Source organism: Lepidochelys kempii, chromosome 8, assembly GCF_965140285.1.
Source record: "Lepidochelys kempii isolate rLepKem1 chromosome 8, rLepKem1.hap1, whole genome shotgun sequence".
Classification (NCBI taxonomy): Eukaryota; Metazoa; Chordata; order Testudines; family Cheloniidae; genus Lepidochelys; species Lepidochelys kempii.
The window spans coordinates 54470168-54492226 of NC_136387.1; the positions used below are offsets into that span (position 1 = coordinate 54470168).

The following is a 22059-nucleotide window of genomic DNA, read 5'->3' on the forward strand; positions in this document are numbered from 1 at the left end:
GTTTTGAACTGACGTTATTGTGGAATTTATTCCTCATTTTCCTGGCTTTGAGTCTCGAAGAGGTCTACTCTATTTCTTCACAGGACAGCTGATTCAACATCAGAGTCAGGACTTGAGCTTTTAAAGCCTCTTTGATGAGGATGGCATAAAACCTCTGCTGCTTACTGGTGCAGACTTGAGATTTGAAGGCCCTGTACACAGTGGAGCAGTTTGGGGAACAGGCTTATTGCAAGCAGAACAAACAGCAAATGCATGTGTCTGCCTCAAGGAACCACGAGGGAAATAACATACACTACTTAAATCCACCTTTCTTATCAGAATCCTTGGAAGTGTGAGCAGCTGGGATCAAAAAATCAGAGAATTCTAAGTCCAAAATAAAATGTGCAAGGCAACAACCATTTTACCCAATGTAATAAGTTAAAGTTTGGAATGAAAACAACAGAAGCCAATCGTTCATTCAAAGCAAAGAGAGAAGGCACTATATCTTCAGCTGACGGCATAAGTAAAGGAATTGAGAGGGCTGGGTCTGCATAGCCTTTTGCAGTCCATGCGGTGAACATTTGCTGCTATGAGAGGACACTGATGTAGCCTTAAAGAAACTAACTGATCTGCAGAAGGGTCCCAAAGTTCAGCCACAGATCTCAAGTAGAAATAGGCTGAGGCCACCTCAAAGAACCTTAACTTTATTTCTCTATTCTGAGTTTGTTACTGACCATAATGCTACATTAACATACTTTGCATTTAAAATTATTTCGTTCTATTTATACAGTAAAGCCTGTCTTAAGTAAATATCTAAGGGATCAGCAAAGATTTGTTGAAGGGATGTTTTGAAGTGGTCTAATAATGTTGCCTGTTAGTGATCTTTAGCAGAGAGTTCACTGTTTAGGTAGAATACATGATACTGTAGTATATGTTTTATTCTCACAAGTTAGTGATGATTACATTATTCACAAGTGGTCATTACACTCATAAGTAGCACCTCAAAGACCTTGAAAGGGAAGGTGATGGAATCTGGTTATACTGTGGCATAAAACAGGCAAGCCCATTAAGGCAAAGTGCCTGATGTAATCGAGAACGTCTGATACACTAGAATCAAAAATCCAAACTAGGAACCCAGGAACAGGTATAAAGCAGCCAACATTAAGGGCACAGCTACACTAAGAGTTTACAGCAGCTGCACCTCTGTAAGCTCTCTAATGGAGGTGCTCTAAGCCAGGGGTCTCAAACTCAAATGACCACGAGGGCCACCTGACTCATACATTGGCCCGAGAGCTGCCCCGGCCCCGCCCCACTCCACCCCTTCTGTGAGGCCCCGCCCCTTCCCTGCCGCCATTCCAACCCTTTCCCTGAAATACACAAAAATTCACGGCCCGTGACGTGTCCATGACTTTTACTGTAAATACCCCTGACTAAATCTTAAAGGGGCTGCTGATGGAGAGTGGTCGTCCCAGGGGGTTGCTGCTGGCGGGGCTGGGGCCAGCTGCTGGGGGCTGCTGACAGTGGCTGCAGTGGGGACCACTGCCAGGGGCCACCAGGGAAGCGGCTACTCCGGCCACCCGGGGACCGCTGCTAGCAACTGCACCAGCCGCCTGGGGACTGCTGCCACGGGACGCCTGGGAAAGCGACTACTCTGGCCACCCGGGGACTGCTGCCACAGGACGCCTGGGAAAGCAACTACTCTGGCAGCTGCACTGGCCATCTGGGGAACGCTGCTCAAGCTGGCGCCAGGGCCACTCCAGCAGTGGCTGGATGTGGGGCTGCGCTGGTGTGGCTGTCCCCAGGGCCACCTGAGCAGCTGCTTTGGGGGGCCCTGGGGTCAGCCACACTGGCTCCCACAGAGGTCGTGGAAAGTCATGGAATCCGTGACTTCTGTGACAAACATGGAGCCCTAACAATGAATTCTTACTGAATGAATATATCACAAAATTCCTTATATACTAAATTCAGTTGCACAGTACTTTACACCAGGGGTGATTAGCACAACTTTTATTCTGTCTGATGTTTTCAGATTCAGTGTTACTAATCCCATTAGAATTCACAGTGAGTTCCTCCCTGCCCCCCTATTTACCTGTAGTAATTGCTGATCTGAAGGACTGCTTTATATAGTTACAATTTGTAAAGTTAAAAATAAGTAGAATGCACTGCTGACCTTGAATAACAATATCCTCAGTTAACATGGAGAGGTTTGCAGCCTTATATTCTCCTGGGAAAATAACCACACTATCGCCACTGTAACAGCTATCCAAAGCCATGTTTAAATTATCATGTTGTTGAAGCACTGTGTCAACAGAAAAATCCTTAACCTGTACAGGAAAGAGGGAGCAGCAACTATCAAGGTAAGACAAAACACACACAAACACCATGAAACTTTTGAATTAACAGCCAATCTTTTGAAATCTGCTACGCTGTTGTTTCTTACATTGTCATTTACCTTTGCTCATTTCAAACAGCAAGATTGCATGTTGGCTGTGGAGTCACACATTCCTGCCCATCCCAGGCCCCTGTGGAACATTCTCGAGCTTGCCTGGCTGCAGAGAGCAGCTTAAAGGGACTGACAAAAATGAATCTGCTCCTTTCCTCCCAGCTGCCGTCTTTTCCATAGCTGAGCTTTTTTCTCTGTAAGACCCTGTCTGATCTCCAGCCCCGTCCTGCTCCTTCCCCCTTAACTTGGGGATTAGTTGCTCAAAACAGAGTAGCCTGTAAGTTTGGAGTCATTTGGCTAAACTGTGGCAGCTGATCCCCACCAGTAGCTCCCCTTCCATGTTCTGTTGCAAGGAGAAAATCTTCAGCCCATGTAGAGACCAAGGAAGAATGCGCCTGGTCCCAGGTACATGAGGGGAGACTCGCCATTGCTGCTCCCCCTTGGCCCAAAACTCTTCATTGGAGGTAGGAGGTGCTCAGAATGGAGTATTGGGAAGGGGAAACTCAACCCTCATGTGAAAGGTACCAGGTAGATGGTCTCTGACAGATCGAGAGGAGGGGGAAGAGATATTAGGGAGTGAATGTGATATGGTTCAGTGCCCAAGAGTGTGTATGATAAGGCAAGAAAAAGAGATGGATGCATATATGTCATAGGGTGGCTGGCCCTTTTAAGGGGAGTCAGGGCCAATCTACCTATGACAGATTCTTTAAGGAAAGCAAGGCCATCTGGCAGCTAACTAGCTAACATATACCTGGGCCTGATAAAAGGCTCAGTTGGAGGGAAGTGCTCCCAAAGACTCTAGCACAGTGGTGGGCAGCCCGCGGGCCACATGCAGCCCACCAGGGTAATCCACTGCCAGGCTGTAAGACAGTTTGTTTACATTCATGGCCGCCCACAGCTCCCAGTGGCCACAGTTTGCCATTCCCAGCCAATGGGAGCTGCGGGAAGTGGCAGCCAGCATGTCCCTGTGGCCCGTGCCACTTCCAGCAGCTCCCATTGGCTGGGAACGGCGAACTGTGGACACTGGAAGCTGCAAGTTGCCATGCAAATGTAAACACTGTCTGGCAACCTGCCAGCAGATTATCCTGACGGGCCGCATACAGTCCACAGGCTGCAGGTAGCCCACCACTGCTCTAACAGGAGGATAACTATGGCCTGTTCACCTCCAAGCTGACGCGTGAAAGGAATGACTAAAAAAGGGCCAGGTAGCCTGAAGCTTAATCCTGCTCCAAGAGGAGAGCTGTGGATGTACTCCTCATCTGAGAAGCATGAGTTTGTTTTGCATGATAACCCAGCTCTGGGATGGGTGCTAGGAACTCCTGAACTTGGAAGAGCATTAGCCCCAAGGCCAGAAGAGGGGTTGGAGTTGAGGGGCTTAATGAGATGCGGCTTTTTATACTCTGTAAAAGGAGTTAATAAAACATCACAAAGAACGTATCTTCTTCTCAGTTCCCAAGTCTGAGTAAATCATTGCATGACCTCAACAGAATAAGGGGGTGGCAGGACTGCAAGGCCACATCATGCCCCAAGTGGGCATGCTTAATGGCATCATACTGTTACAGTATATTATTGGCATAAGAGAATAAAAAAGTAAATGATGAAGAGAGGAGGAGAGAAAGATAAGGTGAGGAAGTGCACAGGAAAAAATTAAGGGGAGGGATTAGTAGAAGGAACAATTCATAATTAGGGCCCTATCAAATTCATGGTCCATTTTGGTCCATTTCATGATGATAGGATTTTAAAAATTGCAAATTTAATGATTTCAGTGATTTAAATCTGAAATTTCACGGTGTTGTAATTGTAAGGGTCCTGACCCCAAAAAAGGAGTTATGGAGTGGTTGCAAGTTTAATGTAGGGGAGGTTGCGGTATTGCTACCCTTATTTCTGCGCTGCTGCTGGTGGCGGTGCTGCCTTCAGAGCTGGGCAGCTGGAAAGCGGTGGCTGCTGTCTGGGAGCCCAGCTCTGAAGGCAGCACTGCTGCCAGTAGCAGTGCAGAAGTAAGGATAGCATGGTATGGTATTGCCACCCTTACTTCTGGCCTGCTGAGCTGGGCCCCCAGTCAGCTCTGAAGACAGCAGTGTAGAAGTAAGGGTGGTATGGTATGGTATTACCATCCTTATTTTAAGGGGCTCACGGTATTGCCACCCTTACTACTGCGCTGCTGCTAGCAGGGTGCTGCCTTCAGAGTTGAGTGCCTAGCCAGCAGCTGCTGCTCTCTGGCCACACAACTCTGAAGGCAGTGCAGAAGTAAGAGTGGCAATACCGTGAGCCCCTTAAAATAACCTTGTGACCCCCTTGCACTCCCTTTTGAGCCAGGACCCCCAACTTGAGAGATGCTGGTCTCCCCCCAGGAAATCTGTATAGTATAGAGTAAAAGCACACAGAAGACCAGATTTCACAGTTCGTGATGCGTTTTTCATGGCCATGAATTTGGTTGGGTCCTATTCATAATACAAAAAAAAAAAAAAGGAAAAACAAGATTAAAAGCAAAAGAAACAAAATCATGTGAAGGGAAAAGGTAGAGAGATGGAAGAATCTGCTCAAGACACGCCAGTTCTTCTTCGAGTGCTTGTTCATGTCAATTCCCATCAGGTGTGTACACATTGGCTGGAAGATTTTTCCCTTAGCAGCATCTGTTGGGTCCGCCTAGGCGCGCCCTGGAGTTGCACCCTCATGGCACCTAATATATAGCCCTGCTGACCCGCCACCCCTTCAGTTCCTTCTTACCGCCAGTGACAGTGGCTGGAACTTCCCTTGGCTCTTGCTCAGCAAGTTTTCTTCACTATTCTGTTATATATAGTTAGTTCTTAGTGCTGTTTGAGTTAATAGTTTAGTATAATATAGTGTTAGTTGGGGGTTTTCCACCCCCACTCCGGCCTCAGCGCTGTGGTATGCCATGGTCCCTGGGTTTCAAGAACTGCGTGGCCTGTGCCAAGCGCATGCCAAAAAATGACCCATACTCGTCGTGTCTACGGTGCCTGGGGGAGACCCATCGGAAGATCGTTCTGCGAGTTCCATCAGAGAACACTTAAGGAAAGGGAACAGTGGCTCAAGGTGATCCTCATGGAGGCAGCCCTATGCCCACTCTGACCTGGGCTCGAGGGACCCGACCCCTGCAGCAGCGTCCTCAACGTGAAGTGCCCAAGCGTCGTCAGCAAGTTCAGTGCTGAGGAAGGACTCTTCCAGAGACACTCAGCACCACCACGGATCCTCACGGGGCCAGCCTGACAGTAGGCACCGCTCCCTCTCACCAGTGCCTCAAAAAAAAGAAAAAGCCGGACGACCATTCTCCTCTGGCTAAGCCACAAGACGTGCGACCCCAAGCAGGCCACTCCTCGGCATCTCCTTCCAGGGCCGTGTCGAGTCGAGTCCGGCCCCACCTCGATCACCGGCACCTATGCAGCAGCTGCAGCTCCCATCCATTCTGGAAGCGTGCCAGGCTGCTCAGGACCTCCTCCACCTGACGGCACCATTCTCGCTTGCCAGGGAGGAACCCTCAGCGCAGACGGAGCTACGTCCTCTGGTGCACTCTAAAGTGAAGCTGGCTATGATGTCTAGATGCTCCCCTTCGCGTCGACCCATTCCGACAGAGAACTTATTCACTCCCCGAGCTCTCGACATTTGAGGCATCGAGGATTGGCTTCTCCATGGTCTTCAGTGTCTGAGACCTCGGAGTCAGAATCCGACTCCTATTGCTTGGGTAGGAGAAAAAGTCTTAGAGCGAGGTCGGGTAGGGACAGAAGAGAGCCTCAGGCGTGGCCTCTGCAGTGGCAGAATCCACCTCAGTGGCCCTTCTGGAGCCCCTGAGCTTTTCACCACGGCCAGGGAGGAACCCAGGACAGACGCTCAGCAACATCTTCCATGGCATTCGCCACTTTCATACCGCCTTCCACTGCGCATCTGCCCTTGGCGCCTCCAGCTCCGTCGTGGACTCCGGCCCCATGCTCAGCTCCGACTTCGGCACCACCCTTCATGGCATCGATGCACCCGTCTCCCACACCTGCACCACTGTCAACGCCTACCTCGATGCAGGCACCTATGGCCCCGGTACCAATGTCGGCACCGAGCCCCCCGACACCAGCGGCTCCTGTGAGCGTGCCAACGCAGCTCCCTCCAGTGAGACTGATGCACAGGCCAATGCCTCTTCTGATGCTTATGGTCCCGGCACCACTTCCTCCAATGCTGCCCCGGGAGTCACGTGACCCCTCCTGGGCAGATGGAGGGAGCTTCCACTACCAACACACGCTTCCTCCTCCTCGTCGCCGGATGAAGCATTGGTGGGGATGGTCATAGCTCCTGCATTGGAGGACAACAGAGTTCTGCAGCAATTGCTCCGTAGGGCTGCCCAGGGTCTGGGTATCAAGGCTGAGGAAGTGGTAGAGGCAGATCCCGTGGTGGACATCCTAGCACCCTCGCGACCTTCACATGTAGCCTTGCCCCTCATAAAGACGGTTGTGGACACCACTAAGACCCTGTAGCAGACGCCGGCATCTTTGCTACCTACTGCCAAACGCAATGAATGGTGGTATTTCGTGCCTTCCAGAGGATTCAAGCATTTATACTCCCACCTGCCTCCGGACTCGCTGGTGGTTGATGCGGCTAACCAGTGGGAGAGACAGAGTTTCCAAGATCTTTCCCCAAAGAATAGGGACGCTACACACCTTGACCTTGTGGGTACGAAGGTCTACTCGACTGGTGGTTTGCAGCTTCGTATTGCTAACCAACAGGCCACTGTGAGCAGGTACTCTAAAAATACCTGTGCAGCGATGGTGAAGCTTACCCTACAAGGTCCAGCAAACCATTCAGGACCTCCATTCAAACGGCTCCACAGCCTAAAAGATTCCCGAACCACCCTCAGATCTTTGGGCTTACACACTCCCGCCACACAGCGGAGACACTTCCGCCAGCAACCTCCTCAAAGGTTCCAGCAGCAGAACTGCCAGGACAGCTCTTGGAGGAGAACAGGAGCGGCAGGAGGAGGCAACACTCCTCCACTAATCAAGGCTCTGGATAGTCCAAACCACCCTCTGGCCCTAAACCGGCCTTCTGAAGATGCGATCGAGGATGGCATTCCAGACCAGAGACTGGATCTACCCCACCTTACCTTCTCCTCCCGACTATCCCCTTTCTACCATGCCTGGTCCCATATCACGTCGGATTGCTGGGTACTCTGCACAGTAGAGAGGGGATACTCCATCCAGTTCTGTGCCCTCCCACCCCCCTTCCCCGTCCCTCTTCAGGGACCCTTCTCATGAGCAACTTCTCGTTCAGGAGGTGCAGTTGTTCCTAGTGCTAAGGGCGGTGGAGGAGGTTCCACTGGAACACAGGGACGACGGCTTCTATTCCCGCCATTTCTTAATATCGAATGCCAAAGGCGGCTTCAGGCCTATCCTGGACCTGCACGACCTCAACAAGTTTGTGAGGAAACTCAGGTTCCGCATGGTCTCCCTGGCCTCCATCATCCCTTCACTGGATCCAGCAGACTGGTATGACATCCTCGACTTGAAGGATGCGTATTTTCACATAATCACTCAAACCACAGAAAGTTCCTCAGGTTTGTGGTCAATGGTCCCCATTACCAATTTACTGTCCTCCTGTTCGGCCTGTCAGCAGCACCTCGAGTATTCACCAAGTGCACGGTAGTCGTCACCGCCTTTCTGTGAAGACATCAGGGACAGGTGTTTCTGTACTTCGATGACTGGCTGATCAAAGGCCGCTCCAGGGCACAGGTGGAAGCTCAGGTAACCTTTATTAGAGCCACCTTCGAGAATCTGGGCCTGCTCCTGAATGAAGCCAAATTGACTTTGTCCCCAGTCCAGAGGATAGAATTCATAGGGGCAGTACTGGACTCAACTCAAGCCAGAACATGCCTCCCGCAGGCGAGATTTCAGGCCCTCAACAGCATGATCCAGGGACTCATGCAGTTCCCCACCACCACGTGAGGAATTGCCTGAAGCTTCTCGGGCACATGGCAGCCTGTTAGTACATAGTACAACATGCCAGACTTAGGCTTCAGCCGTGGTTTGCATCAGTGTACAGACCTCCTAGGGACAGCTCAGACAGGATCGTAACCATTCCTCACTCTATCCTTGACTCGCTCCGGTGGTGGACGGATGTTCAGCAGGTGTTCTCGGGAGTTCCCTTTGCTGTCCCACAGCCATCCCTGGTGCTGGTGATTTGACGTGTCACATTTGGGATGGGGAGCTCATCTGGGGGACCACAGGATTTAAGGCCTCTAGTCGCAAACAGATCTCCTCCTTCATATCAATGTCAGAGAGCTCAGAGCAATGACCCTAACGTGTCAGTCATTCCGCCCATATTTAACAGGTCGATGTGTTATTGGTCATGATGGACAATACAACTGCAATGTTCTATATCAACAAACGGGGGGGTGCACGCTCCTCTCCCCTGTGCCAGGAAGCGCTCAGGCTATGGGACTTTTGTGTAGAACATTCAGTCGACCTACAAGCATCATACCTTCCTGGGGTCCAGAATGAGCTGGCAGACCACCTCAGCAGGTCGTTCCACAGTCACGAACGGTCCCTTCACCCAGACGTCACATGTTTGGGCTTCTAGAGGTGGGATTGTCCCCTGATCGACCTCTTCGCGACGTAACAGGAAGCGTCAGCAGTTCTGCTCCCTCCAGAATCACAGTCCGAGTTCCACAGCAGACACGTTTATCCTCCATTGGGGGGTGGCTCTTCTACATGCCTTCCCACCCATACCACTCATCTACGAGGTCCTGCTCAAGATCCATAGAGACCGGGCTCGGGTTATTCTCGTATCACTGGCCTAGCCCTGTCAGCACTGGTACGCGTCTCTCCTAGACATGTCTGTGGGAGCCCCGATTACTTTGTCGCTTTTCCCGGACCTTCTCACACAGAATCTCGGGCGTCTCCAAGACCCAAACCTGTAGTTGCTCCACCTCACAGCATGGAGGCTCCATGACTGAATCCATTTGAGCTTTCCTGTTCAGAACAGGTCAGACAGGTCCTTCTCAGCAGTAGGAAACCCTCCACTAGGCCCACGTACCTGGCCAAGTGGAAGATTTTTTCAATCTGGTCAGCACAGCGCAACTTGCCCCCAGCGCTAGCCTCAGTGCGCCATATTTTGGACTATTTTCTACACTTGAAGCAGGAAGGTCTCTCCTTGTCTTCTATAAGAGTGCACCTAGCTGCCATATGGGGGTACAGGGCCATTCAATTTTTGCTAACCCCATGGTCAGCCACTTCCTGAAGGGCCTCGACAGGCTGTACCCCCACGTCCACCAACCGGTTCCTCCCTGGGACCTCAACTTGATCCGCTCTAGGCTCACTGGGCACCCCTTTGAGCCTTTATCAATATGCTCCCTGCTTTAACTTTCCTACAAGGTCGCATTCCTGGTGGCGATAACCTCAGCCCAGAGTGTGTCTGAGCTCAGGGTCCTAACATCGGAGCCGCCCTACACCATATTTTTTAAGGACAAGGATGCGCTCAGACTCCATCCGGCCTTCCTCCCAAAGGTTGTGTCGCAGTTCCACATCAACCAGGACATTTTCCTCCCAGTTTTCTACCGTGAGCCTCATTCGAGCAGCAGGGAGCAGAGGCACCACACTCTGGAAGTCCGCAAGGTGCTAGCTTTTTCCAGTGACAGGACAAAACCATTCAGGAAGTCGGTACAGCTCTATGTGGCAGTAGCAGACAGGATGAAGGGTCAGCTGATTTTGGCACAGCGCATTTCATCATGGATTGTGGCTTGCATTACTGAATGCTACAATCTAGCAGGGATTCCTGTGCCCCCAATAACGGTGCACTCCACAAGGGTGCAAGCTTCATCAACAGCGTTCCTGGCTCAAGTCCCCATCCAGGAAATCTGCAGGGTGGCAACGTGGTCATCCATACACACTTTCACCACGCACTATGCAATTACTAGGCAGGCCAAAGATGATGTGGCCTTTGGTAGAGCAGGATTCCAATCAGTGGACAGGTCTGACCCCACCTCCTAGATTTGTCTTGGGAGTCACCTGATTGGAATCAACATGAACAAGCACTGAAAGAAGAAAAAACGATTACTCACCTTTCATAACTGTTCTTTGAGATGTGTTGTTCATGTCTATTCCAATACCCACCCTCTTTCCCCTCTAGCTGGCAAGAAGGAACTGAAGGGGTGGCGGGTCGGCAGGGTTTTATATATTAGGCGCCATGAGGACGCGACTCCACGGGGCGCCCAGGCCGACCCGATGGAGACTGTTAAGGGAAAAATCTTCCAGCCAACGTGCACGTGCGTGAGCACACACCTGATTGGAATAGACATGAACAACACATCTCGAAGAACAACAGTTACGAAAGGTGAGTAACAGTTTTTTATTCAAATTAATGTGGCAGTTTAATGCTGAAGTGTTATAACAAATAACCCCGACAAAAACACTTTTAAAAAATGAAGAGATGTAGTGAACTGAGGGAGGAGGGTTAGAGGCACATGCATTGAAACTTGTTTAGGGCAGCTAATTGACTATGGTCACCTGCCAGCACCACCCATCCTTTAGCATTACTAGTTTGGCCACAAGTAGTGCTATTTCATTTGTTCTTTCCCATTACTGTACATTCGTTAAGGCCAGAGACTGCACTTTCTAATGTTTGTACAGTACCAAGCACAATGGGGTCTCCATTTAAATAATTTGGTCACTAAATACTAATTTTCCATTTAACTCCTGTTTTTGGCATTGGTAGAACACTGCCCAATTCAACAATTTTCAGAAGTGAATCCAGTTCGTGGTTCCTGACCTAAATGCCATACATCATTCTTATAATAATGCTAATAAAGCAGTACATCAGCTGAGATCGGCCTCTTTGGGATTGAAAAATCAGATGCCATTTAATCTTTTTAGAATGAGATGGATTAAGACAGAATGATGTCTCAATTCAGATAAGAAAAAGTCACTTCAGGAAGAAGAGAGGTCCATGATGCCACTAGGTCCCTGTAGAATATTATTAATACAAAGCAGATGTGGCAGCCACAGGTCTTGAATCCTCCAGGGTGAAGATTAATTTTCAGATGGAGATGGGAAACTTGAAAGGAGGTAGAAGCTTCCCCAGTTTTAGTAAATCTAGAAAATGTGACAAGTTTCAGAGTAACAGCCATGTTAGTCTGTATTCGCAAAAAGAAAAGGAGTACTTGTGGCACCTTAAAGACTAACCGATTTATTTGAGCACGAAAGCTTATGCTCAAATAAATTGGTTAGTCTCTAAGGTGCCACAAGTACTCCTTTTCTTTTTAGAAAATGTGAGGATGTGAAGCTCCGCTTTCCCAGAAGAATCTCAGAGGGCTCCCAATTAGTACATGCACCCATGAGGTACTGATTTCAGACCCCTGATGACTACAACAAAAAGAAATTGAAGGCAAATCTTGAATTAACATACCAGATTCTAAAGGCATGCCATATACATTAATAGACTGACTATGGAATCCTTCCTAGACTGGAGAAGACATCAGCCATGTAATAAAACCTATGAAGGATTCATCCTTCGAAGTTCTAAACTGTCAGCCTGAACTTGCCTGAATCCTGACAGCAAGTTGGGAAAGTGTGCACTCAAGGGTGTGACCTGCTGATTGAAAACAACTGTTACCTTACAGTAACTGGTTCTTTGAGATGAGTTATCCACATGGATGATGCTTTTGGTACGTATGTGCACTATGTCTCTAAGATAAGATTTTTTGCTAAGCAGTATCCATTAGAAGCACACCTGCACACTAGATGTCCTCATGACACCCTCCCCCTGCAATGGCAGGGCGAAAAGGACAAAGTGGCCCAACTATCCCTCAGTTCCTTCGCCAATAGAGAATCACAGAGGACAGCTCCATAATAGCAGGGAAGAAGGTGGCCCATGGAATCTATTTAATCTGTTTAGACTACACAGTTTTTCTTCAAGCGATTGTCCACATGGATTCCACCCTTGGAGACTAACAAGCAGCTGTCTGATTGTTTGGTGGTGGGTACTAGGAGTCCTACTTAAACAAAGACTGAAGGACAGCCCTACCAAAGTGAGGATTTGATCTGGAAGCCTTTACCAAAGAGTAATATACTGAGCTCCATATAGCTGCTCTACAGATTTCAGGCATAAGAACGTTCTTCAAACAGGTGGCCTGAACTCTAGTGGAATGAGCTCTAAATGTGACTAAATGAATCAAACCTGACTAATTCAGAACATGTTCTTATACAGCTGAAGACCGATTCTGATAGTCTACAAGAGGATATTGCCTGACACTTCACTCTCTGCAAAGGCCTTAAACAGTCTAGGTGAGTTCTTGAATGATTTTGTCCTAACAATGTAAAAGAACAATGACCTTACTACATCAAATATGTGAAGTTTAATATCCCCCCAAGGTTGCATGCAGCTTGCAGAAGAGTACTGGGAGATGAATAATCTGGTTCACATAAAATTCTAAAACCGCTCTAGGCAGGAACTTGGGATGAGGCATGAGAGTGACTCTATCCTTATGAAGCACTGTATAAGGGGACAAGTCATGAAGGCCTGAATCTTCCCTGTCCTTTGAGCTGATGTAATGAGTACTAAAAAGGCAGTCTTCACAAATAAGTGGTAAAGGAAGCAAGATGAGGGCTCAAGAGGGAGAACCCATCAACCCTATTAATATTATACTCAGGTCCCAAGAAGGACCGGACTCCATAACTGGTGGGAAAACCATGAAGGTACCCCTAAAGGAGCCTTACCGTGTGTGTGTGGGGGAAGGGGGGAACAGTATCGCCCTACACAGAAGGGTGATGTGCATATATTGCTGCTAAATGGACCCCTATGGACATGACAGTCTGGATTGCTTCAGAGTTAGTACATACAACAAATGACTAAAGGTCTAAAAAACACAACATATGAGGGAAAATTGAAAAAATTGGGTTTGTTTAGTCCGGAGAAGAGAAAACTGAGAGGGGACATAACAGTTTTCAAGGACATAAAATGTTGTTACAAGGAGGAGGGAGAAAAATTGTTCTTAACCGCTGGACAAGAAGCAATGGGCTTAAATTGCAGCGAGGGCAGTTTAGGTTGGATATTAGGAAAAACTTTCTGTCAGAGTGGTTAAGCAGTGGAATAAATTGCCTGGGAGGTTGTGGAATCTCCATCATTGGGGATTTTTAAGAGTAGGTTGGACAAACACCTGTTAGGGCTGGTCTAGATAATACTTAATCCTGTCTTGAGTGCAGGGGACTGGACTAGATAACCTCTCGAGATCTCTTCCAGTTCTATGATTCTGTAGTCCAATATTGCTGAAATGGGTGTAAAGAGAGACAGATTGTGCTACAATGCCTGAAGAGAAAACTTCTACCTATAAAGCTAAGTCAGTCTAGTTAAGAGTTTCCTGCTTTGGAGCAGCATGTTCTGTAAGTTGAACAGTTTTTTTCATTGTACATCATCCAGCTAACATCCAGGCTATCAAATGCAACAAAGCTGGGTCCCGGACCCCAGTGCGGGATCTGACTGTTCTGTGAGACCATGTCAGTCAAAGCAGGTAAGATGATCAGGGACTTTACTGAGAAATTCATCACAGCCCAATACAAGAATTGCCAGACCCAGAATGGGCCAGGCTATATCAGTCATCAGTCCTGCATCTTGCCTCAGTTTCCTCAGAACCCTCAGTATCATCTGAATCAGCCATACATCAGTGCTGGTGTCCAGGGGATACTATATTACATACATTCTAATACCGTAGTATCCAAGCACCTTCCAGTAGTGCATTAAACGACATGGCTAACATCTGTTGCATGTTTGTTCTCTTCCCCTCTCCTCGGGAGAGAAGTGTGTGCAGTGCAATGTATTGTTAGGGTTTTTTGTTTTGTTTTTTTAATATATATATATATACACACGGTGGTCTGTATTTCTGTTAGAGAAGGGCAAGGTCAAAGAAATGCACCTTGCATTTGGAGCAGAACATGATGAGGTCTGTGAAACATCTGTCAGAGAGTCTGGGCTATGACCACCTCTGGAACTAAATGTCTGACACTTGTTCAGGTCCATAGTAAACAGGTCTATTCCTGGGAATCCCGACTTGTGAAAGATGTTCTTTAGGACTGAATCTTTGACAAACCACTCATGGTTGTCTGAAAAGTGCCTGCTTGGTTGGTCTGCAAAGGTATTCCAAAGGCCAAGAAGATGTAGAGCCACTAGTGTGATTTGATTCAGAAAGCACCAACTTCAAAGCTGCCTAGTTTCTTGGTGAAACAGATGAGCTTGTCCCCCTTTGGTCTGAAGGCATAATGACTAACTGTGGTGTTGTCTATCGGCACTTGGTCATAGATTCCTGGAGTAATAGTGCAAATGCCTTTCATACCAGACAAAGTGGGTGAGGTTATATCTTTTATTGGATCAACTTCTGTTGCTGAGAAAGACAAGCTTTCGAGCTCTACACAGAGCTCTACTTCAGGTCTGGAAAACGTACTCCGAGTGTCACATCTAAATACAAAGTGGAACAGATTGTTTAGCATAAGTAGTTCATACATATTTCAAGGGACCATTCAAGGTGAACAACCCTGCAGTGATGGGGGGAAAGGAAAGGCAGGAGGGAAAGTCAGCAGGGGGGATAATAAGCTGTAGCTCACGAAAGCTTATGCTCAAATAAATTTGTTAGTCTCTAAGGTGCCACAAGTCCTCCTTTTCTTTTTGTGTATACAGACTAACATGGCTGCTACTCTGAAACCATAAATCCAGTGTGTTTACTCAATCCATGATTTTTAGTGCCTTGCAAAGTCATAAATTTAAGCTCCCAAGCTCATCTTTTGAAAGTGTGGTGCGGGTTTCCTTTGAGGATGAGGACTGATAGGTCAGATATAGAGTGATCATTTTGTGCAAAGCATTTAAACCACAGGTGATATGGTGTTTTGTCTTTTTATCATTTTCTTGTGTACGTTCATTTGAGAGCATAGTGATTGTCTGACTTCACCCACATATTTTTTGTTGGGACATTTAGTGCATTGGATGAGGTACACCGCATGTTGTGATGGGCATGTGTAGGACCCATGGATCTTGAAAGGTGTGGGAGGCGTTGATCACGGTAGCAGTGGAGATATGTCTGCAGGTTTTGCATCTGTTGTGACAGGGTCTGGTGCCACTTTGAATTGGTATGTTCTAGTCCATGGGGAGTTCACTTCTGATGATGAGCTTAGAGAGGTTGGGGGGGTTGTTTGAAGGACAGAAGAGGACTTTTAGGAAAGATATCTTTCAGGATGGGGTCCCCATCACATATGGATTGTGGTTGTTTTGATGGTACCTCTGTGTGGGTTCCAGTGTTGGGTGTTAGGTGACAATTACAGCTGTGTGGTTTGAGGAGGGTTTATTTCTGTATTGAAGCACATTCTCTCAGGGTATTTGGGTGCCTGTTCCATGAAGTGATCTACTTCTCTGGTGGAGTGTTCTTCTTTGGTGAAAGCAGTACTGAGTGAATTGAGGTGTATACCCGGACTCTCGGAGCATATTCTGTGGTATCCGAGTGCCTGGCTGCAGATAACAGATTTCTTGGTGTGTTTGGGGTGGTTACTCGATCTATGAAGCGGGTATGGTGATCCGTGGGTTTCTCATATATTAGTTGACTGTAGGGTTCCATTGTTGAAGCTAATCGAGGTGCCCAGGAAGTTGATGCTAGTGTGGGAGTGTTTCAGAGAGAGTTTAAGGGATGGGTGGTGGTCTTTGAAGTTGTGGTGGAAATCTATGAGGGAGTTTAAGTTGTTGTCCAGGTGATGAAAACATTGATGTATCTCAGGTATATCATTAGTTTTTGGTGCATGCATGCCAGACAGAAGCCTTTGAGCTTTAGGATGTAGAGACAAGCTTCTTGAGAGGGCCATAGGTCCCAAGTTTAAAGGTGCTCTAGGAGGCCTCCCTAAGTGGAGGAGTCTGGTCAACAGTCTTCGAATGTAGAAGAGCAGAAGGAAAGGTTACTCACCTTGTGCAGTAACTGGAGTTCTTTGAGATGTGTGTCCCTGTGGGTGCTCCACTTTAGGTGGTGGTGCGTCCCGGCACAGTTGATCAGAGATTTATGGTCTCGCACATGCGCAGTTTGTGTTTCACAGTGCCGTTGCTGCCACATGTGGCGCACGTACGACCCGAGCCCTCCAGTTCTGTCTCTACTGCAGCCTTAACTGCAAACTCCGAAGTACAGGGGAGGTGGGTGGGTAGTGGAGCACCCACAGGGACACACCTTGAATAACTACAGTTACTGCACAAGTTAAGTAACCTTTCCTCCTTCTTTGAGTACTGTCCCTGTGGATGTTCCATTTTAGGCGACTGTAGAGCAGTGCTCTTCTAAGGGCTGTGGGGACTTCAGGTTTGTTTGAGTCATTGAGGAAAGTACTGTGAGGCCCACTATGGCATCAGCCCTGGAGTCCTGTGTGACTGCATAGTGCTTTGCGAATGTGTGGACGGAGGCCCAAGTGGCCGCCTTACAGATCTCTAGTATTGGAACATTATTAAGGAACGCTACTCAGGTTAAAATGGACCTAGTAGAATGTGCTCTAATGTGCTCCGGTGGTTCTGTATTCCGGATATGGTAATATGTTTGAATACATGTGGAAATCCATTTGGATAATCTCGGAGTGAATATAAAGTCTCCTTTCAAGCGCTCGGTAATAAAGATGAAAAGTCTAGGGGATTTGCTGAAAGGTTTGGTTCTTTCAAGGTAGAACGCTAGCACCCTTCTAATGTCTAGAGCATGTAGGGCAGCTTCTGTTGGAGTACCAGGTTGGTAGGTGAATAGATTTGGTTCATGTGAAATACTGAAGTTACTTTCCGTAAGAATTTAGGGTATAAGCGTAGCGTGACCTTGTCCTTGAAGAATGTTGTGTATGGAGGATCTGCCATGAGCGCCCCAATCTCGCTTATCCTTCTGGCCGAGGTAATGGTGACTAGGAAGGCTACTTTCATCAATAAGTGGAGTAATGAGCAGGTAGCTAATGATTCGAATGGTGGTCTGGTGAGGCATTTCAGTACCAGGTTGAGGTCCCATGTTGGTGTAGGTCATTGAACGTCTGGGTAAACATTTATGAAATCCTTGAAGAAGCGTTTTGTAGTTGGGTGTACAAATGTCAAAGTTCGATGTCTCGGTGGAATGTTGAAATGGCCGCAAGATGGACTCTGATGGAGCTCATTGTTAAGCCAGTGCTTTTCAGCTCCAATAGGTATTCTAAGATGAATGGTAGTGGTGCTGAATCGCTTGTCAAGTGTCTTCCTTGACACCAGGTGGAAAACATCTTCCATTTTTGAAGGTAGATATTTCTTGTAGTCAGTTTCCTGCTGTTTAATAACACGTGATTAACTTGTTCCGAGCAGGTTATTTTGTCATGGTGGAACCATTCAGGAGCCATGCCTGTAGGTGGAGTATCTCCAGGTTCGGGTGGAGAGTGCAACCATTGTGTAGAGTCAGCAGATCCGGCTGGCAAGGGAGAGCTCGCAGGGTGCATATTGCCATGCGTAACAGGTAAGGAAGGATACCATGCCTGTCTGGGCCATGTCAGGAATATAAGGATAACCTTGGCCCTGTCTGCTTGTATCTTGTTTATCACGTGTGATATCACTGGTATCTGTGAAAACGCATACGTGAGTTGTGCCTCCCATTTGATGAGGAAGGCGTCCCCTAATGACCATAGTCCCAGTCCTGCTCTTGAGCAGAACATCGCACATTTGCAATTTGTAGGGGATGTGAACAGATAGATAGTGGGAGTGCCCCACCATTTGAAGATTGAACTCAGGACCTCTCTGTTCATCTCCCATTTGTGATCCTGAGAGAAGTACCTGCTGAGCATGTCTGTTGTTGCATTCCAACAGCCTGGAAAGTAACATGCTGAGATGTTTATGTTGTGTTGTATGCACCGATTCCAAAGTCTCATGGCTTCTGTGCATGGAGAATGTGAGTGAGCTCCTCCTTGCTTGTTGATGTAGAACATGTCTGCAGGCATTGCGGACTGCTCATAGCTCTTGCAAATTGATGTACAGTTAAGTCTCTCCCGGAGACCATTTGCCCTGTATTGTGTGTTGACACATGTGAGCACCCCAGCATATCAGTGTGGCATCTGTGGTGATCGGGTTCCTGTTGGAAAGGGATACCCATACAGACATTTTGTGGATTTGTTTCCCATTGTAATGAGTTCAGGACATTTTGTGGAACTTTGAGCCGTTCGTGTAGGTTGTTTTTGCTTGGTATGTATACCATGCATAACTAACCTTGTAGGCATCGCATATGTAGTCTTGCATGTCATAGCGTGAACGTCATGGCCTCCATGTGTCCTAGTAATTGTAGGACAGCGCGAGCCCGAACTTGTGGACTGACTTGTACCTCTGAGATGAGGCTCCTGAATCTGGTAAGGGGTAATAACACCTTGGCTTTTATGGCACTGAGCTGTGCCCTAATAAAGTCTAGTTGTTGTACCAGGTTTATGGTTGATTTCCATTCGTTTAGTTGTAGAACGAGCTCCCAGAATAGTGTGATAGTCGACTGGACTGCGTCCATTGCCTTGTAGAGTTGGGCCTTTGATAAAGCAATCATCCAGGCATGGGAAAATCATTATTCCCTGTTTGCGTAGACATTCCACTACCACCGCTAGAGTTTTGGAGAAGACTCTTGGTGTCATGGATAGGCCGAATGGTAGTACTCTGTATTGCAAGCGTTGTCATCCTGCCGTGAATTGCAGAAATTTCCTGTGAGCAGGATGAATGGTGATATGGAAATAAGCATCTTGGAGATCAAGGGTTGAAAACCAGTCCTCCTGTTGCAGCACTGGAAGTATCATACCCAATGTGACCATCTTGAACTTTTGGGATCTGACAAACTGTTGTTGCCTGTTGTTTAAGGAGTCTCTAGGTCTCTGATATGGTTGGTATCTCCTTCTCTTTGCAGTGGGGTGTAAATTCCCAAAGTGCGGCCCATGGCCCAAGAGTCCTTCACTGAATGAAGGACCTTGTCCGTCTTCTGAGAGAAGAGTTATTCCTGGTCAAAAGGTAAGTCCTCTACTTTTGTCTGGAGTTCTTTTGCTATTCCTGAAACCATGAGGCTCAGTGCTGTGGCCGTTGTTCAGGCTGCCATGTCTGCTGTGTCCAATGCCACCTGAAGGGCTGTTCTGGATATGAGCTGGCCCTCAGTGACAACGGCCTGGAATTGTCTGATTTTCCTCTGGGAGCTCAGATATGAACTGGGCAAGTTTCCCATAATTGTTGTAGTCATATTTGGCCAATAGTGCTGAATAATTGGCCATTTGAAACTGAAGGGTGCAGAAGGAATATACTTTGTGTCCGAACAAGTCAAGTCATTTGTTTTTTGTCATGGGGTGTAAGCTTGAATTGTGGCTGTTTGTTATGGTGATTTACTGCCTTGACAACTAGGGAGTTGGGAAGCGGGTGCGCAAATAGAAAGTTTGTCCCCTTGAATGGTACGTAATATTTTCTATCCGCTCTTTTGTAGGTGGGCGGAATAGAAGCAGGTGTCTGCCAGACTGTCTCCACAGGATCCAAGATGGGCTCGTTGATGGGAAGGGCAATTTTGGAAGTAGATGCGGGTTGCAGTATTTGTACTAGCTTGTGCTGGTTTGTCTTTACCTCCTCTAGCGGGATGTCTTGGCTTTGTGCGACTCTCTTGAACAGCTCTTGAAACTGTTTAAAGTCATCTGCTGAGGCTGGCAGTGGGGGCATAATCGCCTCATATGGGGAAGAAGATGAATTTTATACATATGATGTGTCATGGTCTGTGCCCGTTTCTGTGTCCTCTTTCCCCTCATTTGTCTCCAAGGGTTGTGGTATGGGAGACGCTGGGTTAGAGCACAGTTAGCGTCTCTGCACTGTGGACAGTCCAAAATGCTTACCCCTTTTTGAGCTCCATGGTTCCGAATGAGCCCATTGCATTGGGAAAGCCATAGGAGGGTCATTTGGTGTCTTGGACCCATGGCTCCACGTTGGTCGGTGGCGCTTAGGTGAGGAGTGACGTGGAGATTGGGGGGTACTGTCCCGGCATCTCCTCATCACCATCACTGGGGAACCATGCCATGTCTTGTGGGCTGTGATCTCCTCTGGAGCCTGCGTGGGAGTCCTTGGCACGGAGTATCAGTAAATGTGATGCCGATGAGATTTCTAAGTTTCTCTGGTGCAGCGGAGACTATGTCGGTGCTGATTTCTGAGAAGTCGTTGGTGCCGTGGGTGCTTTCCCTTTCGTTGATGGAGTCACTGCTGACCGGTGTTTGGCCGCTGCCGATTTTGTGGTGTCTACCAGTGCTGACTGAGTTGTCAGTGCTGGGGGTGGAGGCATGGTGCCTGAGACACTCAGTGCTGAATCCCGTACCAGTGAGCTTGGTGCCGTGGAGGAGGCATGTTTTCGTTGGTGCCTCAACTCTGTTTCTTTTGCTCTAACCTCGGGGGTGCAGGAAGTGCCTGGAGCGTCATAGGTGCTCACCTGAGAATAAGATGGCATCGGTGGGTAGCGACCTTGCAGGAGACCACCTCTGTTTTCGCGGACCTTTCTGAGTTTGTTTTTGGTTTTTGTTTTTTTTAGAGGGTATATCTCCTTTTCCATCTTGAGGAGGGCCCGGAGAGGATGTTTGCTTGTCCTCCTCAGGCTGAAGGGACTTCTCCATCAAGATCATTTTAAGCCAGACATCCCTGTCCCATCAAGCTCTGGCTTTTGGGTTGCTGCGGTGGGGGCATTTCTGGGAAATATGCCCCTCACCCAGGCAGCGTACTCATAAAGAGTGTCCGTCTGAAACAAGCATGGCATCGCAGCAGGAGTCACATAGTTTGAAGCCTGGAAACCCCAGCATTTTAACTAGGGGTGGTTGACTATCAGTGGTTTGAGCGTTGGCCTGCTAAACCCAGGGTTGTGAGTTCAATCCCTGAGGGGGCCATTTAGGGATCTGGGGCAAAAATTGGGGATTGGTCCTGCTTTGAGCAGGGAGTTGTACAAGATGATCTCCTGAGGTCCCTTCCAACTCTGATATTCTATGACTAACAAGAAAAAAACTTTTTTTTTAACACTAACTCTATCTCTCTCTCTAACAACTTATCTAAATATTTATCTAAAAGCTATTTCTTAATGGTTTTAGGGAGAACTGCTAACACTGCCCCTTTTCTCCGTCTTCAGCTGAGAACGGTTGAGAAGGAACTAGAGGGCTTGGGTCATGCGCGCGCTACACACGGCACCAACGGTACTGCAACGTGCGACCTGCGCGGACACTGCTACCATAAATCTCTGATCGACGGGGCTGGGACGCACCACCACCTAAAGTGGAGTACCCACAAGCACACTGCTCAAAGAAGAAAAGGGTATTCTGTCGTACATCTGAAGGTCTTTCCACCAATTTAATGAAGTGAGGATTTCTTGCAGGACCATGACCACGAACTTCATGCAGTGTCTACTGGGTGTCCAATATGGCTACAGCTAATTGGAAATTTTCCAACCACATGTTTTTCCTTCCAAAAATGCCAATTCATCAAAAGCAAATATTTTGCAGAAACATGTAAAAATAAACATATGTTCTAAGACAATACAGGCACAGTTTTGATGGAAACTTGCCTGGTTTTCTGCCAACTCACCTACCCGCTTTAGAGTCAGGATCCACAACTTCACAGCAACCCTGTTATATGGACTGCCTAAGGGCCACAGGTCCCCCAGGGCTTCC

The 22059-nt window shown here is 47.8% G+C and overlaps 1 protein-coding gene across 1 annotated transcript in view; it reads right to left on the minus strand.

The window, feature by feature from the left end:
- SHCBP1L (SHC binding and spindle associated 1 like) overlaps positions 1–22059 on the minus strand; it is a 67137-nt gene that overhangs the window by 13667 nt on the left and 31411 nt on the right. Inside the window, exon 7 of the mRNA XM_073356620.1 lies at positions 2150–2303. Coding sequence (XP_073212721.1) covers positions 2150–2303 — 154 coding nt within the window. The remainder of the gene's footprint in view (positions 1–2149; positions 2304–22059) is intronic.